At 33.5% G+C, this 14207-nt stretch overlaps 1 protein-coding gene across 3 annotated transcripts in view; it reads right to left on the bottom strand.

The window, feature by feature from the left end:
- COMMD10 (COMM domain containing 10) overlaps positions 1-14207 on the bottom strand; it is a 201687-nt gene that overhangs the window by 140473 nt on the left and 47007 nt on the right. For all 3 annotated transcript variants that reach the window (XM_054488507.2, XM_063665155.1, XM_054488506.2), the window contains exon 5: positions 11873-11983. In XM_054488507.2, the coding sequence (XP_054344482.1) occupies positions 11873-11983 (111 nt within the window). The remainder of the gene's footprint in view (positions 1-11872; positions 11984-14207) is intronic.

Here is a 14207-nt window from a genome sequence, read left to right as displayed (position 1 = left end):
TGAGTGATCCTGGAAAATAATGCATCTATTTGAGGCTCCTCTATAAACCTCTAGGAAAGTTGTATTACTGCATTTTCATACTGCTACTAAGAACTGCCCAAGAAAGGGTAATTTATAAAAGAAAGAGGTTTAATTGACTCACAGTTCAGTTCAGCATCGCTGGGAAGGCCTCAAGAAACTTACAATCATGGCAGAAAGTGAAGGGGAAGCAAGACACCTTCTTCTTAAGTTGGCAGGAAGGAGAAGTGCTCAGCAAAGGGGTAAGAGCCCCTTATAAAACAATCACATCTCGTGAGAACTCACTCACTATCAGGAGAATACCATGGGGAAACCACTCTCATGATTCAACTACCTCCACCTGCTCTCTCCCTTGACACCTGAGGATTGTGGGGATTGTGAGGATTACAATTCAAGATGAGATCTGGGTGCCGACACAAAGCCTAACCATATCAGAGAGTATGGCTATTCTAGATAGTTTCTCCCTCTCATCACTTACCACCCTGCCCCGAACACACATACACAATATCCTCACTTTCCACCTGGCCCAATTTAGACTCCAGGGTCAGTTACTAAAATTTACTCTTTCGTAGACACAGGCACACCCTTTGTCCTTTTCACCCTCCACTGACAACACCTGGAAAAGATAAAAGCATGATTAAACCCAATTATCCACCTACTCCACATGTGCACCTGAGCAATTAAAAATAGATGAAGAAAAATATACAACCTGCCAACAGTTCTCATCTCAAATTCATGATCACAAATCACAACTGGGCAATCGGCACCGTGCAGTAACAGTAAAATACCCTAAAATACCCAGTTTGTTCAATTGTCCAATATCCAAAATAACCATTTCACACTTTGTCCCCTGTTCTCAAACTTACTAGGACCACCCCATTCTCCCAACCTCATGACAGTAGCATTGAGAAAACAGAAGCAGTCAGATCATTACAACTTTCTCTTTCCACCATCAAAACCACTCACCTGACCCATACTCTTCTTTCTCTATGAAGACAAGTGAAATTTTCCCACTCTGATTGAATCCTACCTTTCCATTTATGCTCTGAATCTCACATCTCACTTTCTCAAGAAATGTATTAATATATCCCTCTCCATTCTGCATCATTTTCTCTCCCAGCGGATCTGTGGCATCTGCATACAAACCTCCTCTAATATCTCCAGCTACTGAATCCACATTCCCCTACGTCAACTGTCCTATTTCCGAAACAGTTACCTGCATCACTACTTCCACTCTCACCTCATATTCTTTAGTCAGTTTATCCCAATTAGGTATCTTTCTTCTCCTCTCAATTGTTATTGAAATCATAATTGTCTAGGTCATCAGAGAAGTCCATTTTACAAAATCCAACAGTCACATGTCTGTTCTTCTTTTTTCTGACCTCTCAAATAGCATCCAATACTGCCCTCCATCTTGGAATATTTCCTTCTCCTGTTCCACAAAGTGATCACCAAAGATCTCCATGTCACTAAATTCATTTTTTAACACTATGTAGTGATTATAAGCTCAGACTATGGAGTCAGACAGACCTGGGTTCAAATTATGGCACCATCACTTTCTAGTATCCAATTTAGAGAAAGATACTTAACCACTGAGTCTGGGTTTCTTGATCTAGTTAATAGGAAAATACTAGCACCTACTCCATGGCTGTGAGAATTATTATCCTCTCTCTCTGACCCTGCTTCGCTCTAACTTTACTTAGTAGCAACATGTGACATGATTCACCCCTAAGAATGCTCTCTTTCTTTGGTATTTGGCTGTTCCTTCCCAATCACTGTCATAAGCTCCTTCAATTCTACTTGTCATTTAAATGTTAGTTCTAATATATCCTCTAATTGATCTCTTCCATTCTCATGACTGAAATTATAATCTCAATGATTTCCAAAACTCAATTTCTAGTTTACAATTTTCTCCCATGTCTCAGACTACAAACCTGACAATCTCCACCTGGATATTTCAGGTACCTCCATATTTGAAATGCTCAAAAAATAAACTTCTATCCTCTTTCAGGTGCTTTTTCCTCCATCTGAAAACTTCTCTGCCTGTCACAGTTTCTAATTCCTTGCTATTGGTTTCCATGTACTTCCTCCTTTGTACTAGTCATCAAACTGATATTTACTGGCTTAACATATGTATTTCCTGCTAGCCCATAAGCTCCATGACAGAAAATAAAACCTGCCTATATCACGAATACCTTGCCTAGTAACTCACATGTAGTAAATGCTTAAAAAATATTTCTTGAACTGAATTCAAGATGTTTAAAAAGTTAGTGCATATTTACTTTATTGAATTTAGCATTTTACTTGTCCAGATGTCTAATTCATTGTTAATACTTTTATGTCAAAATATTTATATTATTCATTTACATTATTGTCATTTCTAATATATGAAAAGGTATCTAATGAAATTTAAAGGTACTTCTAAACATATTCTGTTTTAAAAATTCTGTGTTTATCAACTGCCTCTGGGTTTCAGAGACTACAGGATTCAGAAGCTAGAAAAGACAAGTGAAGATAGTATTTGTTTCCTTACCATGGAATCCCACAAAATTTTAAAAAGAATTTTAGTAAAACAATGATATTTTAATTCTAAATTGTCTAAAATGTTTGGAGTATTTTTAACAGAGATTTTCTCCTCCAAGTCTCTATTATCATTTTCTCCACATAAATACTAACTTCTAATGGTGTATTAATATTGTGTATTTTCACTCATCAAAGGTAAGCAGCATCTGAAACAGTATTTTTGTTAGCTTATAAAATCTTAGTATGGATAAACACAGACTTCCCACTTGACAGCCTGAAATATGAAAAAAAAAACCTTACACACACACCCACATATATGAAGTTTGCATTGCGTTCTACAGAAATTACATACATATGATTTGTATCAATATACTTGACTACCTAATATTGTCTTTTAAAAAGTCATGTTGACCACAAAACCAAAAAAGAAAAAAAAACCAAAAACACATTAAATTGAGGGAAAACATTTCTGTATTGCTGTTATTTAGAAAACGTAAAACCTTGAAGGATAATTTCATTGAGAAATTGATCACAATGAAAAAGGACACAAAACAAAGAATCAGAAAACCAGAGTCACAAAGCCTTAAAAATATTTAAACAAATTTGATTCCAAAGAAGCAGGCTTTGTTTTCAAAGTATCTTGGCAATTATCTAACAAATAAGAGTTATTTCTATTTTCTCTAACTGCTTGAGTATTTGATCAGATTGCTTCTACATGTTCTATAATAAAACAAAATACACATAACAAAAGCTTGTTTAATTTGTGCACTAATGTAATACAAAAGTTTAAAAGAGGGGGCACTATAATATTACAAAAATATCTGGGCTTTTTACTGGCCTTCTAAAATCCAAAGTAATTAATTACCTAGTTATTAAAGAACCTATTTTTGAAATAGTGTTACATCTTTCTCTAGAAGCTAAGAAATCTTCTGAATGCAACGTTTGCGTTTCTGTGTATATTCCCCAAAATTATTTCAGAAAGCCATTTATCAAACGAAATAAGATGTTTTGTTTTATTTTGGTTTATACCCTTTCACCTAGTAATCATCCTCTTGAGGAATAACCCTAAATCCTAAGAAGTCTTCTTTAATTCATTCATAATGCATAAAGGTTTACTGAGCATCTAAGTATATATACACAAAGATGTTTATTACAATGTAACAGGAAAATACTAGAAACAAACCCAGTATTTGACAGGGGAAGAATTATTAAGAAATCCTAATATGTCTGTCATAGCCATAATATAATGCAGTCATTTAAAATATATTAATGATGAGTCTGAAATAATATAAAAAAATGATTTGTTACAGCATTAAGTGAAAAAAGGCAGAATATAAAATCAAACATTCCTATGATCAGACTGGAGAAAAAGTTTGTGTTGAATAAACACTGAAATAAAATAAAACAAATAGATTGCCTGCATCTTTGTGGTAAGTCTAAGAGTTTTTCCTTTCACGTTTCTATAATTTCTAAGTTTTCTACAGTAAGCACATACAGCTTTGGTAACAGAAACATGAATCATGATTTTTAAAAAAAGGCAGGCAATATTAAAAAATCATTTCACTTGAGAGAGGACAATAAAATTATTCCTGTTTGCAGATGACATTATCCTACATTTAAAGAAAAAGAACCCTTAAAACACCACAAAAAAGTTAAAATGAACAAATAAATTCAGTAAAGCAGCATACACCTAACAAAATCACCATACAAAAATCAGATGCATTTCTTCACAAAAATAATGACCTAGCTTAAAAAGAAACCAAGAAAACAATCTTATTTATGTGCCCCCACTTTCCCAGCCACCACCCCTCTTCCCAGCCCCCTGCTACTATACCATTGCTAGGAGAGCAAAAAGAATAAAATGCCTATAAATAAATATAGCTAAAGAAGTAAAAGCTCTGAAAACCATAACACACTGATTAAAGAAATTGAAGATGACATAATTAAATAGCAAGATATCCCATGTTCATGAATTGGAAGAATTAATATTGTTAAAATGTCCATACTACCCATAGCAATATATGGATTCAATGCAATTCTATCAAAATTCCAATGGCATTTTTTTCACAGAAATAGAGAAAAAAAATCTAAAATTTGCATGGAATAACCAAAATAATCTTGAGAAAGTAAAACAAAGTTAGAGGTATCACACTTCCTAATTTTAAATTACATTATAAAGTTATAGTAACCAAAATAGTATGGTACTGGCATAAAGCCAGATACACAGACAAAAGGAATACTATAGAGAGCCCAGAAATAACCCAAGCATACATGTTCAATTAATTTTTGTCAAGGCCACCGAGAAGATGCAATAACGAAAGAATTGTCTCTTTAATAAATGGTGCTGGGAAAACTGAATATCCATGTGCAAAACAATGAAATTGCACCTTTACACCATACACAAAAATCAAACTCAAAAGAGATAAAAGACCTAAACATAAGATCTGAAACCATAAAGCTCCTAGAAGAAAGCACAGAGAAAAAGCTCCTTGATGTTCATCCTAGTCTGATATTTTGAATTATCACACCAAAAGCTTGAGGAACAAAAACAAAAAATAAACAAGCAGAACTACATCAAACTAAAAGCTTCTGTAGAGAAAAGGAAACCATCAACAAAAAATACAGCCTACGGACTGGAAGAAAAATTTGCAAACCACATATCTGATAAGGGGTTAATATCCAACATGTATAAGAAATTCACACAATTCAATAGCAAAATAATAATAATGTACTAAGATGAATTGATTTTAAAAGGGGCAAAGAACCTAAATAGAAATTTCTCCAAAGAAGACATAAAAATGGTCAAAAGATATATGAAAAGATGTTCAATATCACTAACCATTAGGTAAATGCAAACAAAACTAAAATGAAATATTATCTCACAACTGTTAGAATGACTATTATGAAAAAGACAAGAGACAACAAACGCTGGTGAGAATGTGGAGAAAAGGGAACCCCGTACACTGATGGTGGAAATGTAAATTGGTATAGCCATTAAGGACAACAGTTAGAAGGTTCCTCCAAAAATTCAAATTAGAACTACCAGGAATCTCCTGCTTGGTATATATTCAAAGATGAATCCAGTATGTTGAAGAGATATCTGCACCCCCATGTTTGTTGCAGCATTATTCATAATAGCCAAGATACGGAAACAATGTAACTATCTATCAATGGATAAATTGTGGTATGTATATGTGTCCATATGTGTACATATATATGCATACATAGACATATATACAGACAGACACATACACACACACACACACACACACACACACACACAGGAGTATGAGTCAGCCTTGAAAAAGGATATAGTGCCATTTGCAACAATATGGATGAATCTGGAGGACATTATGGTAAGTGAAATAAGCCAGACGCAGAAAGAAAAATACTGCATGATCTCACTTATTTGTGGAATCTTAAAAAAATGCCTAGTAGAACAGAGATTATCAGAGACAAGGAGAGGGAAAAAATGGGGAGAAGCAGGTCAAAGCATATAAACTTGCAGTTATGTAGGATAAATAAGTCTGGAGATCTGATGTACAGCATCAGGACTATAATTAATGATATTGTATCGTAAACTGAAATTTTGCTAGGAAAATAGATTTTAGGTGCTTTTACCACAAACACAAAAAAGGTAATTATGGCAGGTGATGGATGGGTTAATTTTCTTAATAGTAGCAATCATTTTACTATGTATATTTATATCAAAACAGCATGCTGTATACCTTAAATATATAAAATTTAAAAATCCACTCAACAATGTCAAATATGTGAGCGAATGATTTTATTTATATTTGAATTATGTCCTATCAGTTGAATTATCTCATTTGTATGTGCAATTAAGGGTGAGAAAGTATGCTTTAGTGTGATTTATTCTAATAAAGATATGATACGTGATACTTCAACGAAAAAAAAGGAAAATGCAGATGAACTCACATAAGTAGATAAAAAATGTGAAGGTCATTCCAAATCAGTCAATACTAACACCACCTTTAAGATGAAAAGATTTAAATTTCTATAACAAGAATTCACGATTTGAATAGCATACATATTTTTCTCTGAGAAATCTGTCCTAAATAGATCTGAGGACATCTTTTCTTTTTAACTGATACAGCTTATTTGCTCACAAGACATCATCATCATTGATGTCATGTAGCCCTGACAATAATATTTGTTAATAAAAGGCAGCCTCTGTTGAACTGACATCATTTATAACTTTACTTACTACATAAGAATAAATGGTGTTTCTAATTGACTAAAAATGTAAAATTGTTTCAACTTAGTCAAATAAAGGGGAAAGAAAAATTAAATCTAGAATCCACGTAACGATAATCCTATGAACAACCTTACATTTTACAACAGCTTTCAACACCTTGAAACATATACACATATTACAATTTCAACTGCTATGTTATTAAATTAACAAGATGATACAGCATCCTACTGATAAACTGGAACTCAAATAAAATTGCCTGGATTCAAATCCTAGGTCTACTGTTTACTATCTGTATAACATGGGAATATTATTTAACTTCTCTGTGCTTCCGCGTCTCCATTTATCAATAAAATAAGAATAATAAGAAATCATGCCTGGAAGAGAGGTTTTAATACAAAAAGAGGTGACACCATGCGTAGCACAGAGTAAACACTTTAAAAATGAACTTTTGCCCATTTTCTCACACTAAACAGAATTTGTCATATATTTTGGAAATAAGAAAGAAGAGCTCTACGTCAGAAAACTAGTATGAAGAGCCCCAAATTCATTCAAAATCATAATTACTTCTACATAAAATACTTTCTGCAATCGGATTATAATCTAACATTAAGATAAATAAAAGTTCTACTGTCAGGGTGATTTTACCACAGTTATCGCAAAAGAAAAAAAAAATGAAACACAAGGATCCTTCCTCAAAAGATGCACAAATAAAATTTGGTATCCCTGTATTAACAAAACAGGTTTGTCTTTAACAGGAAATTTACTGGGGAAAAAAATGTACTAAGATTAATACCAAAATTTAAGTATTTTAAGATATTCAAAGTTAAAGTGTTGGTGTCAGTCAAAATTATCAACATTTGTTACAAACGACATTACTCTCTAGAAATAAAGAATTTTCAGCTGACTACAGTGGGCCTAGAACTAGTTACATCATAACCTAATAGAGCCATTCGATTATCTTATGGACTATTTTATTCTTTTTTCTCATGAATAAATTAATACAAGTGACAGAATGTAACAAAAAAGTCAATAATGTAGAAAGCTTTTAATATATTTCATTTTGGCAAATGATCATATACAAATTTCAAAAGGCAAATCATGATGATTTCATTTATTTGTTCTATACATATATGATTAATAAGCATTAATTTTGTTTATGGAAATAAATAAGAGAACTCTATTGTTCTGTAAAGATCAGAAATGTAAACACTTAGCATTTTCTTCAACTACTGACTTCACAAATTATTTTGAATGTTATTTCAAATAACATTGTGAATGCCAGAAAAGGCTAGGTAAGCAAAGCACTCTACTGCCCCCTAACGAAAAAAACTTTAAGTCAGAAAACTCGATTTGAGGTATCTGTGGAACAGGAAAATAATCTCACTTTGCTAAACACAGTAGACAAACACTAAGACAATTAACCAAAAACAATTAGAATACATATCAAAATACTGCAGGAAAGCTACAATCACCCAGTTTTTGTGATAAAATTAATAGCAAAACAGGAAAGCCTCGAGACAGAAGTGTTCTAAGAAAGGAGACCACAGTCAAACAGTGTTATTCAGTGTGACAGCAATTAAAACTTCACTGCAGGCTACATTTTTCATGTGTATGTTAGAAGTGAAAAAGAAGAAAAGGAGCTCCTTATAAACCATACTCTTCAGTGAATTACAGTAAGTTTTCAGTTCAACAGCTCAAAAGTAAATACCACCAAAATACTCCCTCACAATTTACAGTGACTCTAATCCTCCCAGTAGTTTAATATATGTGTATTTTCAGGATAACTACCCTATAAAATACACATTTATGAGAACTGTACCCAATGCTTCCTGTTTTAAACAAACACCAACTTCATAAGTATGACAGTTTTGTACTTTAAGATACTTTATATCATAAACTAAGCAGTGATAACTTTCAATCTCAATTTTTGTAAAAGCTTTCCTTTCCTTTAATAAACTTGTTTTTTAAAACATGCTCTATACCCTCATTCCTTTTTACTTAATATTCCAACCTGTGAAGAATTCTCATTTCATATTTGTAAATATTTGAGAGAAAAGTAGTTTGTGGTCCTTAATAACAGGAGTCACATAAAAATTAACATAAGGAATAAGATGACAAGTACAAAGAATAGAATACCAAATCATAAAATCAAGGAGAAGGTAGACAAGAGAAAGAGCAGTAATTCCAGGCAGCAGTTCATTGAGGAAAAGAGGTATAGTAGTTAACTGTTCCTTTACAGCTAGGGCACACCATAACACTTGGAGATGGCATGTTTCTGCCTAGGTGATGGTAGCTCTATACCTCATTATGAGTCTGTCTATTGTTTAGGAGATATAAGACACAGACACAAAATGTGTACAATGCCATAAAAGAGAAAGACAATACAAAGAAGTCACTTAAGTCTACATACAAGATGAAAGAGAAATATCTTTTATATATGTGTGCTTCTGCTCTACTTCCTCAGCATATTTGTTAATGAAAATGGTACTCTAGTTCTTCAAGTTGTAAGATTAATCAACGTGCATATATACATTTATCCAAAATTTCAAAATACAAACACACAGAAAAACATAAATGTACTCAAGCTCATATTTCAAATGAGTTAGATTTCACATCTAGATATTCACATCTTCCTGAATAATCTGAATGTCTTATTAACATGGCTGTCTTACTAGAAGCATTACTCTTTTATTCCTACTGCCTAAAAATATAACAGACACATAGGCATACTTTGAAGATGTAACAAAGAAGCTAGAAGGACTTGAGAATCCCAAAGACAAGCATTGATGAATTCATGATGCTTAAAGCATATACAATGTATGTGGTCAAAATAGTACACTTCCAACATACAAAATGCTTTTAGCTATGCAGACTTAACATTAGGTAGTCATGACAAATAAAACAGAGGAAGTATATAGCTACTTGGAATGTGCATGTATGTATGTATTTTCACTCATGGAATAGTTCCAGTCTACGCTAGTGAGTTCCAGATCATCATCCTACACCTAAAGGAATAACTTACTCAGTTCACAGAAGAAACAAAAGGGACTTTCCAGGCTCTTTTTCCCCTCCTAATTTCCAGTAAGGATACATATGAAAAATATAATCAAGAAAAAAGGGAGAGGGAATGCAAGGAACAAGGGAAGAGGTAATAACTTCATCAGGAAATAAATTTAGTGAGAACTCTGAATTAAAACAAATGGATTGATTTCTTTATTTTAGCCAAAAACAAAAAAGTTTTATTGATGATGATGGTAGTAGCCAGCATTTATTGAGCACATGCTGTAATACTGGGCACTGGACTAAACACTTTACATATACTAGGTATTTAGTCTTCATAAAAATTGTGTAGATAGATACTATTACCTATATTTTACAGATAAAGAAACCGAGAATCAAAGATTAAGTAATTTGCCCAAGGTTACACTACACTAAACTGCAGAGCACACAGTAGTCCCCCTGCCCACTGTGGGGGGATGCATTCCAAAACTCCAGTGGAGGCCTGAAACCATGGATAGCACTAAACCCAATATATACTGTTTTTTCCCATATATACAAACCTATGATAAAGTTTAATTTATAAATTAGGCACTGTAAGAGATTAACAACAGTCATAATAAAATAGAACAACTATAACAACATAGTGTAATAAAGTTATGTGGACGTGGTCTCTTTCTCTCATCTTACTGTACTGTACTCACCTATTTCAAACGGCAGTTGACCACGAGTGACTGAAAACTACGGAAAGTGAAACTGCAGATAAAGGGAAACCACCAGACATACTCTAACAGCTTGACCCTAACCACTAAGTTCATATTACTTTCCAGTGAAAATGTGTGAAATAAAATGATACTTTTGAAACAATGTAATAAACTAATACATTATATGTAAGACTCAAGTCAATTCCACAGAATTTTATAGTCCTATAACCTGGGCTAGGTACTTCTTAAAGAAGCCAGAAACGTGCATAATAGAATGAATAGTGAAAGTTTTAACAAAAAAGTAATAATATTCCCATCCTTCAATTCCTGTTATAAATAATAACATTTCTTCCATTATTCTACTATCACATTCAGTCACTGTAATCTCCCTCCCCAGATCTTCTCTAATACCTCATTCTCAATTCTATTTTGTCTTAAGATGAGATAGTCTTATCTACTTAGTAGGAAAAAGTCACTCCCCTTTTTCTATCTTAAAAGATAATCCATTACAATATAAAATATGATAAAAAGCTCTTATCGTATCTGAAAGATATATTTCCCTATATGCCACAGTAACAAAAACTATTTCATAGCAATGCTTTGATCTTTAATAATCATGTTCAAGTTGTTCTGAAATTAATAATAAAGTAAAATCCTGTGGTATTAAAAAAAATTGTAGGCCGTGCGCGGTGGCTCACGCCTGTAATCCCAGCACTTTGGGAGGCCGAGGGGGGTGGATCACAAGGTCAGGGGATAGAGACCATCCTGGCTAACACGGTGAAACCCCATCTCTACTAAAAATACAAAAAATTAGCCAGGCGAGGTGGCGGGCGCCTGTAGTCCCAGCTACTCGGGAGACTGAGGCAGGAGAATGGCGTGAACCCCGGCGGGAGGAGCCTGCAGTGAGCCGAGATCGCGCCACTGCACTCCAACCTGGGCAACGGCAAGACACCGTCTCAAAAAAAAAAAAAATTGTATTTCTCAAAAGCTGGGATTTAAACACATGCAGGCATACTACACTACTACACACACAAAAATATAATTCAGGTCACCATCATATTTATTGTTCCAGGCACTAGCTGAAAAACAAACAATATTCCCTCTACCACATATATTCAGCTTAAAACATGAAACACTCAGGAATATCCGCAAATACCTAAGACATTAAAATCATAAATTTATATGGTCTTCAACAATTTTTTTTCACTGCAGAATTTAAAAGAAGACATTATGAAATGTCTTCTTGCACCTTGCAAAATAAGCTATTTCTGTCAAAAAAGATCCACTTATTAATAATTGTTTAACTGAATTATGTTTAAATTCTAAATCCAGAGAGCAAAGACTGCTAAGAATAAAAAGCTTAAGTCCTAACAAACAAAATACATCCTTTTAATGGGATACCATTTCTTACCTTTGAATCTTCATTGTTCACTCCGAGTTGTAACACAGCTTGAGGAGATTTTAGTTTTGCTTGAGCAGAGTGAGCCATCTGAAGGTTAAGCTGCCATCCAACCGTCTCCAGCTATAAAAGACAGGTGCAGATTGGAATCAGATGGTACAGAAGGAAGAAAACAGTCAACTTTAAGCAAATCTCCACTCAGCAGGAATGTATATGGATAGCCTAGGCTTCATAGAAAGTCAGAAAGTCAGTTCCAGGGCTCCTTTAACCTGCATACTCTGCGAATTCTCCCCTTGGGCTTATTAGATTGGCCTCCTGCCACGCTTGTCAAATTTAACAGCAAAAGTCATCTTTAAATATACTCTATTCTAAAAATAAAAAATTCTAATACCAAGCAGTGGAATATATTAAAAGAGCCAATGGTTTTTAAATATTAAATAGAAAATTACTATTTTAAAATAGTATTTTTTAAAACTAATGATTTTTAAATTGTTACAAATTTCAACTAGTAAATAGCATAAATTGGTGAAAAGCACCTTAATGACTTCCCATTATCTTCCAAAATCTTTGTATTAGGTACTATACAGGTAAGATTTGCTTTTTTTCTTTTTAATTTAGAGGGAAACTAAAGTATCCAGATGGTAAGAGGTTCACACCTTTAGACACAATGAGATTGAAACAGAGTCAGGCAGAGAATTGATATCTACTATCCAGCAAGTGTTACGCAACAGACTATCATACTTTCCAAGGTACTCTTACTATCGTTCCCAGTTATGACAGAAACTAATCAGAACATTTCCTTTGAATTTATTAGTTAATACAACAGCAAAATTTTAATCAAGTAAGACAAAAATAGTAAAGGAAGACTAAGGCAGAGTAACTTTTCTTATAAAGTATTAAGGAGCACAGATGTGGCTTTATACTGAACTTCACAGCTTTATGGTGCCGCCAGCTTCAGAAGTGTAAGGTTTTAGATTTAATTTCCTGTAAATCTCAAGTATCAATATTTAGGGAAGTTTTGTGAAATGCAATTGTCATATGCCTCTGAGAACATGACCCTAATAACAGATTTAGTAAAACTACCTTAGCAATACTGGGTAAGAATGGCAGGCTCACAATTTTTCCTTGACTAGAATACTAATCACTTAATTTGAAAGACTGTTCAACAGCTAGAATCACAGCAGTGACTCAAAGCCAAGTTGGAAAGACAGCAATGAAAGTATTATCTATTTGAGAGAGGATGTGATGAGAAAATAAAGATACAGTTCTGTTCCTTCTGGCACTAAGCCTTTTAGAGGTTATGGGTAAAAAGAAGGAAGACGTTGTAGAGATATAATCTATAATATCTCTTTAATAACTAATAAAACATCAATTTAATGGTACATGTTAAGTAAGGATTCTTTACATACTGATCTTTAACACTGATTACAGTAAGCATAGTCTCTGATACCAGCCTGCCACTATTATCAAGTCCCATGCAATAGACTCGCCAATAAAATAGGAGTAAATGTCATAACCATTCTCATATACAAAAAAGCACTGGCATACATGTCGTCTTAATTGAAAACCACTTTCTAGGTATTTATATAGACCTGTAAAATGTTGCATTTACCTTATTTAATTGATCCTATCACTCTCCATTAGGCACTTAACATAACTAATGAAGAGAGATATTAAGTGAATAAATTAAAATACACACCCCACTGTGATCAGGCCTCGATATTAACTAATGTATGCTTAGGCACTGCATAGAGATGACGCAGACAAATTAAAAAGAACCCTATATTTGAAGTTTATGATTTGGTTCATGCTTAAACTATCACCAGCTATGTGACCGTGGCTAAGCCACAATCTTTCAATATCTCAATTTCCTCATATAAAATGGAAGTAAATCCATCTGAACTACCTACTTTTCTGGGTTACTGATAATATCCAATAACATGCACACCTAAAGGATTTTGGAAACTATAAAGTATTATAAATATAAGGCATTTTGGTCACCTAATTTGTTCTACAGTATCTTCTAAATATTTTTCAAATATTTTCCAAAATTCATGATTTATTTCAGATTTTCATCATCCACATATTCCCAGACTATCACAATAGTCTTCTAACTGGGCTACCTGCCTCCTATAGAACCTCGTCCCATCATCCCACTTCCCTTCTTAAAATTCTCCAGTAGCTCCTTACTACCTACAAAATAAAATCCAAACTCTATATACAATACCCCTCAGGATGTGATAACAACCTTTCCAGTCCTATGTTCTAGAACATATTACTGATTATCTATAATTTAGCCACAGTGAACCAAATAAGATTCCCAGAACATACTATGCTGTTTCACATG

The sequence above is a fragment of the Pongo pygmaeus genome, chromosome 4, assembly GCF_028885625.2.
Source record: "Pongo pygmaeus isolate AG05252 chromosome 4, NHGRI_mPonPyg2-v2.0_pri, whole genome shotgun sequence".
NCBI classification, from domain to species: Eukaryota; Metazoa; Chordata; class Mammalia; order Primates; family Hominidae; genus Pongo; species Pongo pygmaeus.
This window is presented reverse-complemented; position numbering and strand designations above follow the sequence as displayed.